The sequence below is a fragment of the Anolis carolinensis genome, chromosome X (genome assembly GCF_035594765.1).
Source record: "Anolis carolinensis isolate JA03-04 chromosome X, rAnoCar3.1.pri, whole genome shotgun sequence".
Classification (NCBI taxonomy): domain Eukaryota; kingdom Metazoa; phylum Chordata; class Lepidosauria; order Squamata; family Dactyloidae; genus Anolis; species Anolis carolinensis.
In genome coordinates this window covers 866,696-889,434 of record NC_085847.1, presented here as the reverse complement: position 1 = coordinate 889,434, position 22,739 = coordinate 866,696, and the positions used below count along the sequence as shown (strand labels likewise).

Below are 22,739 nucleotides of genomic sequence, written 5' to 3'. Positions count from 1 at the left end.
TAATAATAATATTCGACTTGTAATAATAAGTGTTCGACTTGTGATTTTGTGATACGAAATCCAGCATGTCTATCTTGTTTGCTGTGTCATACTATGTCGTTGTGTCAATAATAATAATAATAAGGGTTGGAAGAGACCCCTTGGGCCATTGAGTCTGTCCAACCCCCTTCTGCCTTGGTGCTGTGGGGGCCGGAAAAATGGCTTCGATGGGCCGCATGTGGCCCGCGGGCAGTAGTTTGGGGACTCCTGGGCGTACCAGAACGCAAGAAGTGAGGAAGTCTAGTTTTTCAAGAACTCAGGACATTGCGAGGAGAGGGCAACACTGCAAACTGAATGCAATGAAATCTTGGAAGTTGTAGTTTGGAGAGGCATCCACACTCTTTGGCAGAGGAGGCTAAAGATATGGTAGGACAACCATGAGACCATAGCATTGAGCCATGGCAATTCAGGTGGTGTCAAACTGCATTAATCTCAGTGTAGAGACACCCAGAGAGCAGGAGGTGAGAGACACGTTGTGGGCACTGCCAAGCCAGTCACGCAATGGGGAGGTCCAGCCACTCATCGAATTCAAAGAATGCCCTGGGTTCGACTGATAAGCATCACCAAGGAGGCCAAACTGCGATTAGAGGAAATTGATCAAAATCAGTCCAACATCCCACTTGCGCATTTACCGCGGAAAAGAAGAAGCCATGCAAAGGTCACGTAGTCGGGCAGGAGAGATACAATCGAGGAGCCCGGGCCATATAAGCCGGCTTCCAGAGTCCCCAAGACAAACACAGAAGCCCAACAGGCAACGGAAAGTTGACAGTGGCTGCTTCCACCACCCCAGGCACCATGCTGGCTCTTCAGAGTAAGTACATTGCCCCCTGTATTAACTACATCTTTTAGTCTATATTATCTCAAATTATATTTTACTAGCTGTGCCCGGCCACGTGTTGCTGTGGCTTATGGGAATGCTTTGTTGGCTAGGTGGAATAGCAGTGAATAGCCTTGCAGCCTCAAAAGCCTGGACCCTGGTTGTACTCGGGATTGTGGCTGAGGGGGTTGCTGGGAGACGAAGTGGGCGGGGCCTACCCTTCTGACCAGCAGCCAGGGTTGAAAACGGCTCTTCCTCATTCTCTAATTTGGACTTTCTTTTCCAGGTTTTTTTTTAAGACATAGATTGGATGACTATGTCTTTTGTGGCCACATTTGGTGTGATTTAGTTCAGTGGTTTTGTTGTTTACTCAGTACTACAAACGTACATTACATTTATATATATATAGATATGGTCTGCGTCCAAGTCTATAATGAAAGACGGGGACGTAAGCAGATGCTATGAAGGTAGACTTTTGAGTCACTAATGCCTCTGGGTCTTGGTACCTGCTTGTAAACATGATCTTGGGATGAGATCAAGAACAGAAGTCCTCATATTTACTCCTTATTTGGGGTAGTTTTCTTGACTACTCCTGTTCTCACTAGCCCTAACCAGCTTGGTCCATGGCAAGGCATGGAGCCAAGGTTCTTCAGCATCTGGAGGCCCAATTGTTCCAGGCAAAACTTCTGGGCTGTGGCGCAGCTGGCTAGTAACCAGCTGCAAAAATCACTACTCACCGAGAGGTCATGAGTTCGAAGCCCGGGTTGGGTTAAGCCCCCGACCATTAAATAGCCAGGCTTGCTGTTGACCTATGCAGCCCCGAAAGACAGTTGCATCTGTCAAGTAGGGAAATTTAGGTACGCTTTATGCGGGAGGCTAATTTAACTAATTTACAACATCATAAAAACTGCCAGCAAAACACGAGGAAAGGAATGAGGAAGTACAGCCACTAGTGGACAGTGAAGCAACAGCTCCCCCTGTGGCCGGAATCGTGAAGCTGAAAAAAAAAAAGTTAAACGCCTCTGTGTCTGTCTATATATGTTGTTTGTCTGTTGGCATTGAATGTTTGCCATATAAGTGTTCATTGTAATCCGCCCTGAGTCCCCTTTGGGGTGAGAAGGGCGGAATATAAATACAGTCGAGTCTCATTTATCCAAGCCTCGCTTATCCAAGCTTGTGGATTATCCAAGCCGTTTTTGTAGTCAATGTTTTCAATATATCGTGATATTTTGGTGCTAAATTCGTAACTACAGTAATTACAACATATCATTACTGTGTATTGAACTACATTTTCTGTCAAATTTGTTGTATAACATGAAGTTTTGGTGCTTAATTTGTAAAATCATAACCTCATTTGATGTTTAATAGGCTTTTCCTTAATCCCTCCTTATTATCCAAGATATTCGCTTATCCAAGCTTCTGCCGTTTAGCTTGGATAAGTGAGAGTCTACTGTATCTCCAAAACAGTATGAGAAATTACTGACGCAGGGCATCAGAAAGGGAGAATGACCAAAATCCGAAGTAGATTTACATCTGTAGGAATTACAATTTAGGCCAGGATATTAACTTATTACAGAGGAACCATCAGAAGTGACCAATACAGAACATGGTACATGTTGGGCATATGAACACCAACGAGAGAGTGCTGACACACATCAGGAGTCCCATGATGCAAACCACTAAGCGTTTCTTAGCATTTCTGTTACATAGATAATGATACATACGTTGATACGATGGATGAGCCGTAGGGCTGATTTGCCTCTTTGCTCCCCAAACAGGTTTCTCCGTCTTGATCTTTGCCTTCGGCTTGGTGACAGCGGCCCCGTCGGCTCACCACAACTGCACCTCAGACTACACTGTGGAGTTAGTCAAGCTAGGAAAGGAACTTTTCGAACGCTATGTAAGTATGCTGAAAATATTTCTCCCCTTTCTATGATCCTAAGGAAATTTCAGTCAAATAAAAAAAAAATACATTCCGCTGTGGCGAAGTCTGGTGGTATGGGAAATAAACTATTGAGGAATTGGTGGTAGTTAAGGTAAAGGGTAAAAGTTTTCCCCTGACATTAAGTCCATTATAAATGGGTTATATAGCTGTGTGGAAGGGCCTTGAGTCTACACTGCCATATAATCCAGTTCAAATCAGATAATCTGTATTTTATATGCAGTGTGGAAGAGGCCTGAGGCCTAACTCTGCCTGTCCCCTGGGCTGAGTGGGTTGCTAGGAGACCAAGTGGGCGGAGCTTAGCCTTCTAACTGGCAGCAATTGGATAAAAACAATTCTTCCTCTCCCTCTAATTAGGACTTTATTTTTCTTTTCTTTTTGTTGCATGAACGTAGAGCAGGGATCCCCAAACTAAGGCCCGGGGGCTGGATGAGGCCCTCCAAGGTCATTTACCTGGCCCCCGCCCTCATTTATAATATAATATTTTTATATCAGTTTTAATAATATAATATATTATATATACATATGATATTGATAATATTATCATGTTATACAATGTAATACTAATAATAATACCATATAATAATATTAATTGCATGTTATATATTACATATAATATTATAGTATAGTGGTATAGTTCAATATAGTAATATAGAATGCTAATATTGTGCTATGCTAATAATATAATATATTGTATGTACATACAGCTGCTCTGAGTTCCCTTCAGGGTGAGAAGGGTGGGATATAAATGTAGTAAATAAATGTAGTAAATGAATAAATAAATAATTTTAGACTTAGGTTCGCCCACTTGAAGGCACACAACAACAACAACAACAACAATCCTAATTAACTTGACTATCTCATTGGCCTGATAGGTTTATGTTGGTTAAAACTGTTTTCATTTTAAAATATTTTATTGTTCTTTCATTGTTGTTGTTGTTTTGCACTACAAATAAGACATGTGCAGTGTGCATAGGGATTTGTTCGTACAGTAGAGTCTCACTTATCCAACATAAACGGGCTGGCAGAATGTTGGATAAGCGAATATGTTGGATAATAAGGAGGGATTAAGGAAAAGCCTATTAAACATCAAATTAGGTTATGATTTTACAAATTAAGCACCAAAACATCATGTTATAAAACAAATTTGACAGTGAAAGTAGTTCAATACGCAGTAATGTTATGTTGTAATTACTTTATTTATGAATTTAGCACCAAAATATCACGATATATTGAAAACATTGACTACAAAAATGCGTTGGATAATCCAGAACGTTGGATAAGCGAGTGTTGGATAAGTGAGACTCTACTGTATTTCTTTTTCAAATGATAATTTGGCCCCTCAACAGTCTGAAGAAATGTGGACCGGTCCCCTGCTTAAAAAGTTTGAGGACCCCTGACGTAGAGGCATGGATGAGGGGTTGTGCTGCCAAGTTTAGTGTTTCTGGGATGTACAGTTTTGTTGTTTTGTCCTAGGCCGAAATTTCATTACCCTTTTATATATATAGATATATATAATCATTCTATTATTATCTCTCCAAACCTCTCTAGTCTGTTCAGTTGCTAATCAATAACTCTGTTTGCTGTGTGGCATAGTAAAGAATAGGAAAGGGTTAAGGGAGAGGCAGTGGGCGGGGCCATGCAAATTCCACATCAGTAGGAGACACTGGGATGTCCGTGGTGGAGGAAAAACAGAAAATCTAGGCTGAAAATGACCTGTATGAAGCATTCACTTGGGTGGTGGGCAGTGTTGTGTTTGTGGAAGACATTGGCAGGCCTCTTGGACATGTTCACGGCGCTCACTATAACCTACAACATCATTGGTGTCTCTCATGTAGTGGAAGTGGGAGCTTGTCTATGAAAGTGGACATCCCAGCCACACACACACATACATATTTTCACTATTATGTGTACAAATCACTCAAGTTTGTGTTAACAAATGGATGTCTCCTTTCCCCCTGGACAGGCAAAGGCCACAGGCATCATTGCCAATGAAACTCATTACTACACTGCAGAAGTTCCAGGATTGCCTAACTGCACATTCTCTGGCTGCCATAAAATCTGTAAAAACCTCCAATTCTTTGAAGGAGTCTTTGAAGACTTCAACAGCTTCCTCAGCGATGACATTATGAATCAAGACCACAAAACAACCTTGGTGACCATCATCTCCAAAATCCTGGAAACTCAACATCATGACAAGCCCCTAGCTCGCCTTCCACGTCTTCCTCGCCCACCACCGGACACGTTCCCAAGGAAAATAATGTTTTACAATGCTTTCAGAAAGTATAAGAATTGTGCAGAGAAAACTAATGATCAGTGTCATAAGAAGACAACACACTTACCACGTTCCACTGAATCAGACAGGATTGGATCCGAGGAAAACATGCATTGAGAAGACAGCTCTAGGAGTCCAATGGCTATGGAATTAAATATTTATTCTATTTAATATCTATCTATCTATCTATTTAACACAATTTCATATGTGAATACAGGCATATAGAATTTTGAAATTGTATTCTTATATATTTTTGATATTCAGTATGTTTTCGTCATATTTATTTAATATTTATTCAATGTGTTCAATAGGAAATGCCATCGTATAAGAAAGGTAGAGCACCAGCAATTACAGTAGAGTCTCACTTATCCAACATAAACGTTGAATAAGCAAATATGTTGGATAATAAGGAGGGATTAAGGAAAAGCCGATTAAACATCAAATTAGGTTATGATTTTACAAATTAAGCACTAAAACATAATGTTTAACAACAAATTTGACAGAAAAAGTAGTTCAATACGCAGTAATGCTCTGTAGTAATTACAGTACAGTTGAGTCTCACTTATCCAACATATGCAGGCCAGCAGAACGTTGGATAAGCGAATATGTTGGATAATAAGGAAGAATTAAGGAAAAGCCTATTACACATCAAATTAAGTTATGATTTTACAAATTAAGCACTAAAACATAATAACAACAAACTGGACAGAAAAAGTAGTTCAATACACAGTAATGCTATGTAGTAATTACTGTATTTGCGAATTTAGCATCAAAACATCATGATGTATTGAAAACATTGACTACAAAAATGCGTTAGATAATCCAGAACCTTGGATAAGCGAGACTCTACTGTATGTACTTTGTGGATCTTAGGGACAAAGATCATACATTTTAATCTATCTATAAAATACCAAGTATTTCTTATTTTTTTAAAGTTTACTTCAACTTTTTTTGTGCGGGCGGGAGTAAATAATCATGATATAAAAAGGACGCTTAGAGTACAACTTGACATTTGGCGTCTACATATTAAAGACCAGATAAAAATAAAGTTTATGAGCATCACATTGGTGTTGGGACTTTTTTTATTCAGTGCCATTTGGGGGGGGGGGGGGGTTGGTTGTTGAAGGAATGGGTCCAACACTAGACATGTGCATTTGTATAGAATCGCTATCCGTTTCTAGTAAGTCCACATTTTAGTTTTTCGCGCGCCTTCTGAAAATGTCCAATTTTCTGAATGGGCGTTTTCGTTCTGCATCCGAAAAAATGAAAATTTTGTTTTTCCTATTTCTGTTTCCCAACCCTTCCCATAATGTTTGGCAAGGATTTGGGGGGCGGTGATGGCACCTATTAGGGCATGGGGGCGGGGCCAGGAGAGGGGCGGGGCCTCTTCCCAAGTGGCGGAGACAGGACTGAGCACCTATTGCGCCTGTTAGGACACACAGGGGGCGGAGCTAGAGGAGTGGGCGTGGCTTCTTCCCAAGAGCCCAAGACAGGGCTGAGCCTCTATACCTCTCCTGAAGTGCTTGTTAGGACACAGAGGGCGGGGCCTCTTCCCAAGAGCCCGAGACAGGGCTGAGCCTCTATACCTCTCCTGAGAGGCCTTTTAGGACTAAAGGGCGGGGCTAGGGATGGGGGCGGGGCCTCCTTCCAAGAGCCCGAGACAGGGCTGAGCCTCTATACCTCTCCTGAGAGGCCTTTTAGGACTAAAGGGTGGGCTAGGGGTGGGCGCGGGGCCTCTTCCCAAGAGCCCGAGACAGGGCTGAGCCTCTATATCTCTCCTGAGAGGCCTTTTAGGACTAAAGGGTGGGCTAGGGGTGGGCGCGGGGCCTCTTCCCAAGAGCCCGAGACAGGGCTGAGCCTCTATACCTCTCCTGAGAGGCCTTTTAGGACTAAAGGGCGGGGCTAGAGGTGGGCGTGGGGCCTCTTCCCAAGAGCCCGAGATAGGGCTGAGCCTCTATACCTCTCCTGAGAGGCCTTTTAGGACTAAAGGGCAGGGCTAGGGGTGGGCGCGGGGCCTCTTCCCAAGAGCCCGAGATAGGGCTGAGCCTCTATACCTCTCCTGAGAGGCCTTTTAGGACTAAAGGGTGGGGCTGGGGAAGAGGGCGGGGCCTCCTTCCAAGAGCCCGAGACAGGGCTGAGCATCTATACCTCTCCTGAGGCATTTGTTGGGACACAGAGGGCGGAGCTAGGGAAGGGGGCGGGGCCTCCTTCCAAGAGCCTGAGACAGGGCTGAGCCTCTATACCTCTCCTGAGAGGCCTTTTAGGACTAAAGGGCGGGGCTGGGGTGGGGGGTGGGGCCTCTTCCCAAGAGCCCGAGACAGGGCTGAGCCTCTATACCTCTCCTGAGAGGCCTTTTAGGACTAAAGGGCGGGGCTAGGGGTGGGCGCGGGGCCTCTTCCCAAGAGCCCGAGATAGGGCTGAGCCTCTATACCTCTCCTGAGAGGCCTTTTAGGACTAAAGGGCGGGGCTGGGGTGGGGGGCGGGGCCTCTTCCCAAGAGCCCAAGACAGGGCTGAGCCTCTATACCTCTCCTGAGAGGCCTTTTAGGACTAAAGGGCGGGGCTAGGGGTGGGCGCGGGGCCTCTTCCCAAGAGCCCGAGATAGGGCTGAGCCTCTATACCTCTCCTGAGAGGCCTTTTAGGACTAAAGGGCGGGGCTGGGGTGGGGGGCGGGGCCTCTTCCCAAGAGCCCAAGACAGGGCTGAGCCTCTATACCTCTCCTGAGAGGTCTTTTAGGACTAAAGGGCGGGGCTAGGGGCAGGGGCAGAGCCTCTTCCCAAGAGCATGAGACAGGGCTGAGTTTCTGTATACCTCCTGAGGCGCCTGTTAGAACACAGGGGCTGGGTATAGAGGTTCAGCCCCATCAGCCCCCGAAACAAAACAACCCTCCCAATTTTGGGAGGCTTACCAAAAATGGATCGAGCCCCGCAACAAAAGTTGGAAATGAAACGGGACAAGCTTTTACCTGAATGCACGCCACTAAACTGTACCTGCTCCCACTTTCTTTCATTCCAAGCTAATTTTAGTTGGGTGGGTGTCTCATTTCGTGCTCCTGCCCAAAACAAAAGGAATTAAAGAACAAATGAAATGGGAGAAAACGAATACCATGCACACCTCTATTCAACACATTGAAAATATTTGACAACAAATACACAGAATACACAAACATTTGCTTCCTATTTTTGAAAATAGGCCAAAATGTTCTACAGTAGAGTCTCACTTATCCAACATAAACGGGCTGGCAAAACATTGGATAAATGAATTTGTTGGATAATAAGGATTAAGGAAAAGCCGATTAAACATCAAATTAAGTTGTGATTTTACAAATTAAGCACCAAAACATCATGTTATACAACAAATTTGACAGAAAAAGTAGTTCAATACGCAGTAATGCTATGTAGAGAAAAAGTAGTTCAATACGCAGTAATGCTATGTAGTAATTACTGTATTTAATAATAATAATAAGTTTATTTATATCCCGCCTCCATCTCCCCGAAGGGGACTCGGAGCGGCTTACAGCAAAATCAAAATACAAGCAATGATAAAATATGAAACATCAAAGGACAAAAACAAAAACCAATAATAAAATATACACAATAGGTGAAAAAACACAACACAGAATTAAAACATCAAATTAAAAACAATGAGGTTGCAATAGTGGATAAGCAAGGTGCACATTATGAGTATTTACAAACTGAGCACCAAAATATCACGTTATATTGACTACAAAAATGCGTTGGATAATCCAGAACGTTGGATAAGTGAGATTCTACTGTATTTGGTTTTCCGTATTTTAGTAGCAAGCTTTGAAGGTTCAGATATGACAAGGTTCTAATGCAAGATACAAGTTCACTGAAAATGCACATGCTAGACCAGGCTCAGTTTCTGTCCGAAAATAGTATTTATTTTGGTTGCAATTGTAAAAAAAACAACAACGTGATTGCACTAATGAAAGCAATCAACTCAAGAGTGTTTTTTTATCATGCAACTGAAGTCTTTACAAAGCCGCAACAAATGTCTGTCAAGTCTCCAAATTTCCAAAACAGAAAAAAAGATGAAACAAAACCCATTTATTGTACAAGCTTCATCATTTGCAGATGGAAAAAAAATAATAATAAAGATACAAAGAAAGAGAGGAGGGGTGCACATTTGAAATTCCAATATCATTTATTGAAGGAAAATGCATATTTAAGGTTGCCGTCGAGATACACGGTGTGATCGGATGCAAAACCACTGCTGTACACGAATGGCAACGTTACAAAGCCAGACAGAATCATGCCTTTTGCTGATGATTTTCTCCATTTACTCAGCGGATAAAAAACAACAGCCGAGTTGTGAAGTACAGCTTATTATGACGAGTGTGATACAAGGTTAAAGATGCTCGCTTGTGGGAAAGGAATACATTCAATTCTCTTTGGAGATGACATAGGAGTGAACGTGGTGAGGATCGAGGTGAGCTGGGATAGTGACAAGGCAAGAGGTCTCCCAGAAATGTGTCTTCTGTGACTTAAGGAGGAGTGTAAGTCAGGACAAAGGCTATAATGTCTCGGCTGCTTGTCAACTAGGCACCTAAAAAGTGCCGCACGGAAAAACAGGTGAACAAGTACATGCCATAGAGGTATATCGTGTGTTACTGAATGCATTTGCTGTATTTTACGGAAGCATTTTCGTTCCTTTGTCAGATTTTCCCTGAAGTGAAATTCTTTCCGAGAATTGCTAGACCGAAATCTAGACCGAATTGCTAGACCGAACAGGCAGCTCCTTCTTCTGAAAATAAAGCTAACACCACGTTTTCGTAGCACCTGTAGAAAACTGCTCAGAAAGGCAGACCTCCACCTCTCTCTTGTCATCAAATGCTTGAGAGATACGGTAGTTCGGCTACAGTTCAAACACAAGGAATATTAAGCATTTTTTTAAAAAATTGGCTACTGAATGCTACGTTAACATACTGAATAGCAGTGATTCCCAAAGTGGGCGCTACCGCCCCCTGGTGGGCGCTGCAGCAATTCAGGGGGTGGTGATGGCACCTATTAGGACACAGGGGCGGAGCTAGAGGAGTGGACGTGGCTTCTTCCCAAGAGCCCGAGACAGGGCTGAGCATCTATACCTCTCCTGAGGCGCTTGTTGGGACACAGAGGGTGGAGCTAGGGAAGGGGGCGGGGCCTCATTCCAAGAGCCCGAGATAGGGCTGAGCCTCTATACTTCTCCTGAGAGGCCTTTTAGGACTAAAGGGTGGGGCTAGGGAAAGGGGCAGGGCCTCCTTACAAGAGCCCGAGATAGGGCTGAGCCTCTATACCTCTCCTGAGGCCTTTTAGGACTAAAGGGTGGGGCTAGGGAAGGGGGCGGGGCCTCCTTCCAAGAGCCTGAGATAGGGCTGTGCCTCTATACCTCTCCTGAGAGGCCTTTTAGGACTAAAAGGCAGGGCTAGGGAAGGGGGTGGGGCCTCCTTCCAAGAGCCTGAGATAGGGCTGAGCTTCTATACCTCTCCTGAGGCGCTTGTTGGGACACAGAGGGTGGAGCTAGGGAAGGGGGCGGGGCCTCATTCCAAGAGCCCGAGATAGGGCTGAGCCTCTATACTTCTCCTGAGAGGCCTTTTAGGACTAAAGGGTGGGGCTAGGGAAAGGGGCAGGGCCTCCTTACAAGAGCCCGAGATAGGGCTGAGCCTCTATACCTCTCCTGAGGCCTTTTAGGACTAAAGGGTGGGGCTAGGGAAGGGGGTGGGGCCTCCTTCCAAGAGCCTGAGATAGGGCTGAGCTTCTATACCTCTCCTGAGAGGCCTTTTAGGACTAAAGGGTGGGGCTAGGGAAGGGGGCGGGGCCTCCTTCCAAGAGCCCGAGATAGGGCTGAGCCTCTATATACCTCCCCTGCGGCGCTTGTTAGAACATGGGGGCGGGGTATAGAGGTTCAGCCCCATCAGGCACTTGGGAAAAGGCCCCGGCCCGTGTCCAGGACAGGGATAGAAGCTCAGCCCTACCTCAGAGCTCGTAACTCCGCCCATCGCAGTCCTGGCTGCCCATTTGTGAACCCGCCCACCTCCCCCTCCCAGCCCTGCATCTTGGACTAGGGGAGAGGCTCAGCCCCGCCCTCTTGAGCAGGAGCCACACCCACCCCTCTAAGCCACGCCCGCCTTTCCAGGGGGCACTGTCATCTTTTTTCTGGAAAGGGGGCGGCAGGCCAAATAGTTTGGGAACCACTGCTCTAGATGAAGCAACGACAACCCATTTGGATGGTTGTAAAGAGGGACTGAACAAGTATAAGGCTACTAGCTACACACAATGCCATTGCCTATGCATTATTTCCAGAATGAGAAGCGATCTCTGAATAGCAGTTGTTGGGCAACATGAACAAGAGTGCTGTTGAAGGACACCTAGCATGGATCCTTTTATGTTCCTAAAAATATGTCCATGCACCGAAATATTTCCCCGAGAGAAGAAAATGTTGCATTGTTATGTGCCTAGCTGTGGCTACAGAGGCAGGGTGGCTAAGATCCCTGCTCAAGGTGACCTGAGAAAGCTGGATCTCCAAAGACGGAGAACATCAGGTAGAAAGTACCAGTGTCTGTGAAACCCAGGAAGGAGCGTGGGAAGAAGGAACAGCGCAGTTTTCCAAACACAACACTCCTGGTTTGGTTTTGAAGTGAGTCTGGAACAAAAAGCAAAGCACAAAGACAACTGGAAGAATTAAAAGTTAGGAAATATGTTGGATTCACAGTATCAGGATAGTCATCTGCAGACTATTTTGAACACACTCAACGGATCAAATGGAGCTGAAAATAGGAACGGGTATAATAGCAACTACTAAGTGGAGCTGCTACGAAACTAGAAGATGTCATGTTTGATGAATTCATGGGTTAAATTAAACTGATGGAGAGAAAGCATGATTATTGAGGTGTGGGTGGGGAGCGGGAGGGATTTACATCCCTGTCAATTACATACATACAATACATATGTACAAATGTGTGAACAAACAAATGCATGCCAGCTTGTAAAAACTGTAAAAGGCAAGCGTGATCGCAGGAAGCATTTCTCCGTTCCCTCCAAGACAAAGGAGGGAATGCGGTTTCCAAAATGACGCCTGGGACATCCCTATGAAAGGAAAGCAGGAAATACCTTGGGTTGTTGTGTGTTTTCCGGGCTGTATGGCCATGTTCCAGAAGCATTCTTTCCTGACGTTTCGCCCACATCTATGGCAGGCATCCTCAGAGGTTGTGAGTGAGGATGGCTGCCATAGATGTGGGCGAAACGTCAGGAGAGAATGCTTCTGGAACATGGCCATACAGCCCGGAAAACACACAACAACCCATGAAAGCCTTCAACAAGACAGGAAATACCTTTCCTGCATTCAGGACTATTGGTTCAGTCAGGCAAATGAAGGCAACTGGCTAAACCAGTGATTCCCAAAGGGGCAAGGCCAGGGCCAGGGGAGGGGCAGGGCCTTTTCCCAAGTGCCGGAGACAGGGCTGAGCACCTGAGGCGCCTGTTAGGACACAGGGGGCGGAGCTAGAGGAGTGGACGAAGCCTCTTCCCAAGAGCATGAGATAGGACTGAGCCTCTATACCTCTCCTGGGAGTCCATTTAGGACTAAAGGGCGGGGCTAGGGGCGGGGCCTCTTCCCAAGAGCCTGAGAGAGGGCTGAGGATCTATACCTCTCCTGAGGCACTTCTTGGGACACAGAGGGTGGAGCTAGGGAAGGGGGCGGGGCCTCCTTCCAAGAGCCCAAGACAGGGCTGAGCCTCTATACCTCTCCTGGGAGGCCTTTTAGGACTAAAGGACAGGGCTAGGCCTCTTCCCAAGAGCCTCTGTATACCTCCCCTGAGGCGCTTGTTAGAGCACAGAGGTGGGTATAGAGGCCCCGCCCCCTCCTCTAGCCCCGCCCTGTGTCCTGGCAATCGCCGCAAGAGAGGGATAGAAGCTCAGCCCTGCCTCAGAGCTCGTAGCTCCGCCCATCCCAGTCCTGGCCGCCCATTTGTGGCCCCGCCCCCTCCCCCTCGCAGCCCTGCGTCTTTGACTAGGGGAGAGGCTCAGCCCCGCCCTCTTGAGCAGGAGCCACACCCACCCCTCTAAGCCACGCCCCCCCCTTTCCAGGGGGTGCTGAGTCATATTTTTTCTGGAAAGGGGGCGGCAGGCCAAATAAGTTTGGGAACCACTGGGCTAAACCAACTGAAGTTTTTCTTGACTGAGCGAAAGCCCTATTGCTAGATTCATCGAGAGCTGTGAAGTCAGCCTTGGAGAGCGAGGTGGCTCCTGAATTCCCTCCCAAAGCACTGCCTTCCCCGGCACAAATCCCTTCTCCTGCCCTTGGCTGATATTAATTCCTAACAGACATGATTTTTCCTGCTTCTTGCAGGGGGTTGGACTGGATGGCCCGTGAGGTCTCTTCCAACTCTACGATTCTATGCTCCCATGGCTTGCGGGGCATGAGGCCCAAACGGCACGGCTACCTAGATGGCTAAAACCAACCATCATTCTAGGAGGCATTTCCTAGCATGGCAAAGTCATATGAGCATCAAACAGAAAGCGTGTTAGATTTCCTCAAGTCAGGAGTGAGCTTGTGGTGTGTCTGTCCTTTGTCTACAAGCCCTTGACGTCTGAGGTTAGGTTGCCGGGGAAAAAAATCAAAACACTAGCACTGCATATTTCAAGAGGTTGCATTGATGGAGTGCTTCTATTGCTTGGTGCGGGTGGACCGCCCTGCCTGTTTACCTGAGTTGGCTTTCCCTTTTGACCCAAGCCACACCGGGTCCGTGGCCCGTCCCTCCGCTTCTCCTCTCACCCCCCTTTGCCAACCTCTCCACTCAATGCCAAGGTCCTACGCAAGAGGCACATCGCCCGCAAGGAGCTTGCCAAGTCCCGATAAGGCTCGGACATCCGAAGAGCTGATCTCCGTCACCTTGGGTTAGGTTTCCCCCGCGGTTTTGTTGGACTTGATCACGGCATCGGTGGCTTGCTCCGGCAAGCGGGAGGGCTCGGAAAGAATGGAGGTGGTAATGCTTAAGTGACGGAGCGTGCTCAGAACCACTGGAGTGACAAAAGAGGCAAAAACAACGGCACGTCAATTACTTGGGATTCTCAAAAGAAGTCACAGAAGCGCGACAGAATGCCAGCAAAGATGCCACGGAGAGAAAAATCAGATTTGGAGCTATGGGACAGATTTCAGAGGAAGTGCATCATAAGAGCATTCTGCTCAATTCTGACATTTCCAACATAAAGGAAGATACAACTAATTTTATCCATTATACAGAATGTTGTATTGGAAATAGCAACCTCCCAAGCCTTTCATTATTTATTGGTTAATGTATATAAATATCTATATATATAAAAGGGTAATGAAATTTCGGCCTAGGACAAAACAACAAAACTACACATCTCAGAAACACTAAACTTGGCACCACAACCCATCATCCATGCCTTTACGTTCATACAACAAAAAGAAAAGAAAAACAAAGTCCTAATTAGAGGGAGAGGAATAATTGTTTTTATCCAATTGCTGCCAGTTAGAAGGCTAAGCTCCGCCTAGCAACCCACTCAGCCCAGGGGACAGGCAGAGTTAGGCCTCACTTAGGCCTCTTCCACACTGCCTATAAAATACAGATTATCTGATTTTAACTGGATTATATGGCAGTGTAGACTCAAGGCCCTTCCACACAACTATATAACCCATGTATAATGGACTTAATGTCAGGGGAAAACCTTTACCCTTTACCTTAACTACCACCAATTCCTCAATAGTTTATTTCCCATAACACCATACTTCGCCACAGCAACGCGTGGCTGGGCACAGCTAGTACAATTATAATAGTGTATTATTATTACTATATTGTATTACATTATATTATTATTATATTAAATTGCCTCTGCGTCTGTCTCTGTCTCGGTTCTATGTGTATATGGGCATTGACTGTTTGCCCTATATGTATATAATGTGATCCGCCTTGAGTCCCCTTTGAGGTGAGAAAGAAGGGCGGAATATAAATACTGTAAATAAATAAGTAAATAAATATATTTGCTAACCGGTATTCTATGTGTATGTTGATTTGCCAGTTTGACTATACCTCTTTATACCTCTACATGTGATTGTACTGAGCATGTTCAGACTCAGAACTCCATTTTGTAGTCGGTCTGTCTTACACCTTATATATAATAATAATAATACAGTAGAGTCTTACTAATCCAAGCCTCGCTTATCCAAGCTTCTGGATTATCCAAGCCATTTTTGTAGTCAATGTTTTCAATATATCGTGATATTTTGGTGCTAAATTTGTAAATACAGTAATTACAACATAACATTACTGCGTATTGAACTGCTTTTCCTATCAAATTTGTTGTTAAACATGATGTTTTGGTGCTTAATTTGTACATTCATAACCTAATTTGATGTTTAATAGGCTTTTCCCTTAATCCCTCCTTATTATCCAACATATTCTCTTATCCAAGCTTCTGCCGGCCTGTTTAGCTTGGATAAGTGAGACTCTACTGTATTATTTTTGGTGGTACTGAAATTAGGGTCTGCCTTACAACCAACGACGTCTTACAATTGAAGAAATACAGCATTATTATTATTATTATTATTATTATTATTATTATTATTATTATTATTATTATTATTGTCTGGATCATCTATTACTATAACTCTCCAGAACAGCAAAGGTCAGCAGTAGAGCGTAGGTGCTTTACACATCTAACACACAGAATGGGTTCTGTCCATATGAGAGAGGAAAACAAATCCGGAAAAACGTACAGAGTATTTGCGTGCTACGATATTCCGAAAGGAAATACATGAATCCCTCTGGGATTTCGACCCCCAAGAGTGGTCTCCTACTTACTGGGCCGCAGAACAGGCAGGGAGCAGTGCTGGTCGACCCAGGCCAACGCCGTCTGGTTCAGCTCCTCTAAGCTGGTCGTGGACACCATTTCATTGAATGTTTCAAACAAGGGGTTAATGATAATGCTGAACTGCAGAGTTATTGGGTTAAGGAAGAAAACCAAACATACGGACTGACATTTCTGCATGAACGACATGACAAAACTGATCAGAACTAGAAGAAAATATTGGATGTCTTTGGAGGGATTTATAGGAATTGTAGTTCACCTACACCCAGAGCGGACCAAACTTGGCACACAGATCTGACATGCCAAAATTTGATTACTGGAGGAGTTTGGGGGAACTGATCTTCCTTTCTGGGAGTTGTAGTTCACCTGCAACCAGGGAAACTGTAACCTATACCGATGATGGACCTGGACCAAACTTGGCACCCAGGACCCCCATGACTAACTCAACCTACTGGAGGGGTTGGAGGGGACTGACTCACCAGAGTGGGAGTTGTAGTTTACCCTAGAGCACACTCAACCCCACCCATGATGCATCTAGTAGAGCAAACTTGCCCAACATCACAAACTGAGTTTCTGGAGAAAAACCTAGCATGATGTCAGTTGAAGTTCACTCACAACCTTATGCACTTTGTACCATTAAAAAACTGATTTTTTCAACTCAGACAACGCCAATATCCAAGCCAATAAATAATAAATAATCTATAACCTCCTGGGGCTGGACAGCCTCATGCCTATTTAAATTCCTAATTTTTAATTAATATTTTTTATTATTTATTTTTATTATAATATAATATAATAATATTATAATATAATATTTTTATTTATTTATTTATTTTTTAATTCATATTTTTATTTATATCCCACTTTTTCTCTCTAAAAAAATAGAGATCCAAAGTGGTTTACAGTAAAATCAATACAACACCATTTAAAGCCTGAAAATAGAATATAATAATAATAATAACTTTATTTTTATACCCCGCCTCTATCTCCCCAAAGGGCACTCAGGGCGGCTTACATGGGGCCAAGCCCAAATAAAAACAATAGCAATATAAAACACAACAATAGACAAAAGACATGCACAATTATAAAAATTTAAACATTAGCCAATAAAAACAAATGACAAGAACTAATAAAAACATGGATTAAAACGGAGAGGTTGTAAAAGTAGACTGGGTAAGGTGCACCATATAAATAGTGTAAAGACGAGGTGACTGAAGCCAGAATGATAGATGGGGAACAAAGTAGATTTTCAAAGGAGAAGACATCCTGCTTCCGAGTTTATACACAGCAGGAGAAAAAGGATACAATCCAAAACTTCCAATTCTGCAAGGTCCGGTTTCGGACGTATTCTGCAAACATATTCCGCATCTGATCAAATCTCTGCCGCGTGATGGGGACCCCTGTGACAGGCAGCTGCTGCTGACAAGAGCTGGAGGACGAGAAAAAAGCAAAAATCAACACATGTCTCAATCTTATCTTTGTTTAAGAAAGCCCTGCTGACTGCTTCCATTTTGACCTATCTAATTGATGATGATGGCAATTCCTGAAGTTGACTACAAAAATATTGACTACTAAAAGGCAAACTGCATTGGATAATACAGAATGTTGGATAAGTGAATGTTGGATAAGTGAGACTCTACTATATTTGTATATTTTGAATTGTGTGCTAATGTTTTTATGTTAAGCCCTTTTGAGTCTCTGTTGGGAGAGATAAGGCAGGGTATAAATAAATATAAAAATAACAATAACAATAGTAATCTATATACAGTAGAGTCTCACTTATCCAAGCTAAACAGGCCAGCAAAAGCTTGGATAAGCGAATATCTTGGATAATAAGGAGGGATTAAGGAAAAGCTTATTAAACATCAAATTAGGTTATGATTTTACAAATTAAGCACCAAAACATCATGTTATACAACAAATTTGACAGAAAAAGTAGTTCAATATGCAGTAATGCTACGTAGTAATTACTGTATTTACGAATTTACCACCAAAATATCACGATATATTGAAAATATTGACTACAAAAATGGCTTGGATAATCCAGAGGCTTGGATAAGTGAGACTCTACTGTATATAAAAAGGTAATGAAATTTCGGCCTAGGACAAAACAACAAAACTACACATCCCAGAAACACTAAACTTGGCAGCACAACCCCTCATCCATGCCTCTACGTTCATACAACAAAAAGAAAAGAAAAATAAATTCCTAATTAGAGGGAGAGGAAGAATTGTTTTTATCCAATTGCTGCCAGTTAGAAGGCTAAGCTCCGCCCACTTGGTCTCCTAGCAACCCACTCAGCCCAGGGGACAGGCAGAGTTAGGCCTCACTTAGGCCTCTTCCACACTGCCTATAAAATACAGATTATCTGATTTGAACTGGATTATATGGTAGTGTAGACTCAAGGCCCTTCCACACAGCTATATTACCCATTTATAATCTCATATTATCTGCTTTGAACTGGATTATCTTGACTCCACACTGCCATATAATCCACTTCAGTGTGCATTTTATACAGCATACCTAAGGGAATCCTTTCTAGGCCACCGTGAATGCCACAAAGAAAACCCCACTTAGGACTACGCCACAGCAACGCATGGCCGGGCACAGTTAGTACTTTAATAAAAATGAAAACATTCCTTCTTTGCTATGCTTGATGATTTCCTATTTACTGTTATTTCAACTATTTCTGGAAACTAGCTTCTGTTGGGTCTACAATGCTTTAGAGAGCGATAGAGGAGAGCGAGATATGTCAATGTAAAGTTGGACCCCTCACATGATGGTGGCGTTCAGCTCCTCGATTTCTTCTCGGAGACGCTTGGCCTCCTCTTGCATCTGGGACCTCTCCTGCTGCAGCTTTGCAATGTACTCCACTGTCTTCTGGAGCGTGAGGACATGGCTGATCTGCTGTAGACACACAAAGGATGCAAGTGCGCCAATGAGAAGAGCACAAGACTAGTACCAGAAGGACTTGGCTCTCAATCTGGCTTCCTGGGTGATTGAGCCACTTATTCACTCTTCCAGCCCAAGCTACTTCACAAGGTTATTGTGAAAATAAAAGGACAAAGACCCACTGAAAGAATATGTCCATATTCAGATCCACTCCCCCAAGTGTGGCTGAAAAAATATATACCGTATATACTCGAAGATAAGCTGAGTTTTTCTGCCCTTTTATGAGCTGAAAAAGCCTCCACTTGCGGAGCCTGGAGGCCATTGCTTGCAATATATGATCTATTTCTCTCTTACCCTCCCTTATCAGTGTGTTTTCTTTTCCAAAGCCTCCCTTGCTCTTAACTAAGGGAATGTTTTAAAAAGGGAAGCCCTTGCAAGTCAGGAAAAAGAATATATATATACCCATTAATCTTATATTATTTATTTTATTACAATATTTATATCCCGCCCTTCTCACCCAACAGGGGACCCAGGGCGGCTTACAATAAAACGCATATATAAAAATTGTACAGTGCCATATAAATCAGTTAAAAATTATTAACTTACATCAGTATTCATAAAACACATTATAAAATACAGGTAGGCGTGTTCAGTTAAAAAAAAACCAAAAAACAAAAAAACAGACTGGGTCTGTCAATTGAGTTCATCTCTCACCTTACCCTCCCTTATCAGTGTGTTTTCTTTTCCAAAGCCTCCCTCGCTCTTAATCAAGGGATTATTTTGAAAAGGGAAAGAAGCCCTTGCAAGTCAGGAAGAAGAATATATATATATACCCATCAATCTTATAAAAGCATTTTCCCCTGAAATATTTGTTACTCTCTGCTACAGATATATAGGCATTTCCCCCTGCAAGCCTTTGCAATCCCTATGTACCTTTATATTTGTATCTATCTACATTAATTTTATATACGAATTTCCCTCTCACATGTTTGCAAGTCTTTGCAAATCCTATATACATATAGATATCTAGAGATTTCCATGTACCTGTATATCTCTATCTATGTGTATATATTATTTTATATATGAATTTTCACCTCACAAGTTTGCACGTCTTTGCAAATCCTATATACATATAGATATCTAGAGATTTCCATGTACCTGTATATCTGTATCTATGTGTATACATTATTTTATATATGAATTTTCACCTCACATGTTTGCATGTCTTTGCAAATCCTATATACAGTAGAGTCTCACTTATCCAACGTTCTGGATTATCCAACACATTTTTGTAGTCAATGTTTTCAATGCATTGTGATATTTTGGTGTTAAATTCGTAAATACAGTAATTACTACATAGCATTACTGTGTATTGAACTCCTTTTTCTGTCAAATTTGTTGTATAACATGATGTTGTGGTGCTTAATTTGTAAAATCATAACCTAATTTGATGTTTAATAGGCTTTTCCTTAATCCCTCCTTATTATCCAACATCTTTCCTTATCCAACTTTCTGCCGGCCTGTTTACGTTGGATAAGCGAGACTCTACTGTACATATAGATATCTAGAGATTTCCATGTACCTGTATATCTGTGTATACATTATTTTATATATGAATTTCCCCCTCATATGTTTGCAAGTCTTTGCAAATCCTATATACATATAGATATCTAGAGATTTCCACGTACCTGTATATATCTGTATCTATGTGCATATATTATTTTATATATGAATTTTCACCTCACATGTTTGCAAGTCTTTGCAAATCCTATACAGATATAATTATCTATATACAGAGAGATGTCTAGATAAATAGATATGGATGCAGAGTACTGTGACCCCCCCCGCACCAGCAATGGACCTGAACCACATTTGACACAAACCCCCCATGAACAGGTTTGGGGGCAATTGACCTTGATTCATAGGAATTGTAGTTCACACCCAGAGAGCACTGTGAAACCAAAGGAACAATGAACCTGGACCAAACTTGGCATGTATACCCAATATGCCCAAATTTGAATACTGGTAGGTTTTGGGGGAAATTGCCCTTGACATTTGGGAGTTGTAGGTGCTGGGATGTATAGTTCACCTGCAATCAAAGAGCACTCTGAACCCTACCAACAATGGACCTGGACCTAACTTGGCACACAGAACCCCCATGACCAACAAAAAACACTGGAGGGCTTTGGAGAGAATTCTCCTTGATTTGGGGGAGTTGTAGTTCACCTACATCCAGAGAGCATTGGGAACTCAAATGATGATGAACATAAACCTGATACGCCCAAATTTGAATACTGGAGGGGTTTGGGAGGGATAGACCTTGATGTTGGGATTTGTAGTTCACCCTTATCCAAAGAGCACTGAACCCAGCTGATGTCGAATCTTGACCAAACCTGGCACACAGACCCAACATGGCTAACTGCGCATACAGGCAAGGTTTGGGGGTGATTGACCTTGGCATATGGGAGTTGTAGTTCACCCTTATCCAGAGAGCACTGAACCCAGCCGACAAATAATCCAACCATCAAATTCCCTTTTCAAATAACCTGAGCATTGCCGGATCCCCAAGTTAGTCTATATAAATACATTTCAATACACACACAGAGTGTGAGCCCCATATCTGCACGGGATATGTTTCCGGACTTTGTGCGGAAAGCAGCAAACCCTATTTTTTTCCAATGGAGTGAATGATAGAGATACCAAGAAGAGTGTAGCCTCTACAGCAATGATGGGCAAGCTTTTGCGCTTGGTGTGTCAAAATTCACCAAAAAACCTAGCATGACTTGGGTGGTGTGTCACTTCGAGAAAAAAACCATCATTTCGCAATATGTATAGTTTCAATAACAAAAATATATAATTGTAATATATAACTGTATTAAATAAACCCTAACTATTTACTACCATTATTTCCATGTACAACAATCTATGGTACCTCTTGCAGTTTCCATGCTGATTTCTCTCTATTCTAGTTTCAATGTAGTCATGAATAATGAATAATATAATAATAATAAAATGTAAAGGTTTCCCCTGACATTAAGTCCAGTCATGTCTGACTCTGGGGGTTGATGCTCATCTCCATTTCTAAGCTGAAGAGCCGGCGTTGTCCGTAGACACCTCCAAGGTCATGTGGCCATTGGCATGACTGCATGGAGTGCCGTTACCTTCCCACCGGATCAGTACCTATGAATCTACTCATATTTGCATGTTTTCGAACTGCTAGGTTGGCAGAAGCTGGAGCTAACAGCGGGCGCTCAAGCCGCTCCCGGTCTGCAAGTTCAGCAGCTCAGCGCTTTAACGCACTTTGCCACCAGAGCTCCTAATAATAATATAATAGTAATAATATGATAATATACTACAATAATAATAGAATAATAATAAAAGGATAAAAAAAATTCGGCCTAGGACAAAACAACAAAACTACACATCCCAGAAACACTAAACTTGGCAACACAATCCCTCATCCATGCCTCTACGTTCATACAACAAAAAGAAAAGAAAAATAAAGTCCTAATTAGAGGGAGAGAAATAATTGTTTTTTATCCAATTGCTGCCAGTTACAAGGCTAAACTCTGCCCACTTGGTCTCCTTATATCATGGAGGAGGACACAATCCAACCACTCCTGACAGATGGCCATCCAATATCTGCATAATAATAATAAACATCGAATCATAGCATCAGACAGTTAGGAGACACCCCTAAAGGCCATCCAGTCCAACCCAATTCTGCCATGCAGGGCACAATCCAAGCACTCCCAACAGATGGCCACCCAGCCTCTCAATACTAATACTAATAATAATAACAACAACAACATCATACAATCCTAAGGTTTGCAGTGGCCCCTAAGGATCATTCAGATCAACTTCCTTCTACCATGCAGGAGGACACAATCCAAGCACTCCTGACAGATGGCCATCGAGCCTCTACATAATAATGATGATGAAGATG

General features: G+C 43.2%; 1 protein-coding gene across 7 annotated transcripts in view; it reads right to left on the bottom strand.

Moving 5' to 3' along the window:
• Positions 1-7,794: 7,794 nt before the first annotated feature.
• The window catches only part of mlxip (MLX interacting protein), a 65,698-nt gene continuing 50,753 nt past the window's right edge, over positions 7,795-22,739 (bottom strand). For 5 of the 7 annotated variants that reach the window (XM_062958681.1, XM_062958685.1, XM_062958684.1 and 2 more), the window contains 4 exons: positions 18,678-18,808; positions 17,206-17,329; positions 15,894-16,023; positions 9,220-14,088 (listed from right to left, as the gene is read on the bottom strand). In XM_062958681.1, coding sequence (XP_062814751.1) covers positions 13,967-14,088; positions 15,894-16,023; positions 17,206-17,329; positions 18,678-18,808 — 507 coding nt within the window. In that variant the 3' untranslated portion in view covers positions 9,220-13,966. Of the gene's footprint in view, positions 8,124-9,219; positions 14,089-15,893; positions 16,024-17,205; positions 17,330-18,677; positions 18,809-22,739 lie in introns of those variants that run through there. The other 2 variants (XM_062958682.1, XM_062958683.1) reach the window with 2 other exon arrangements.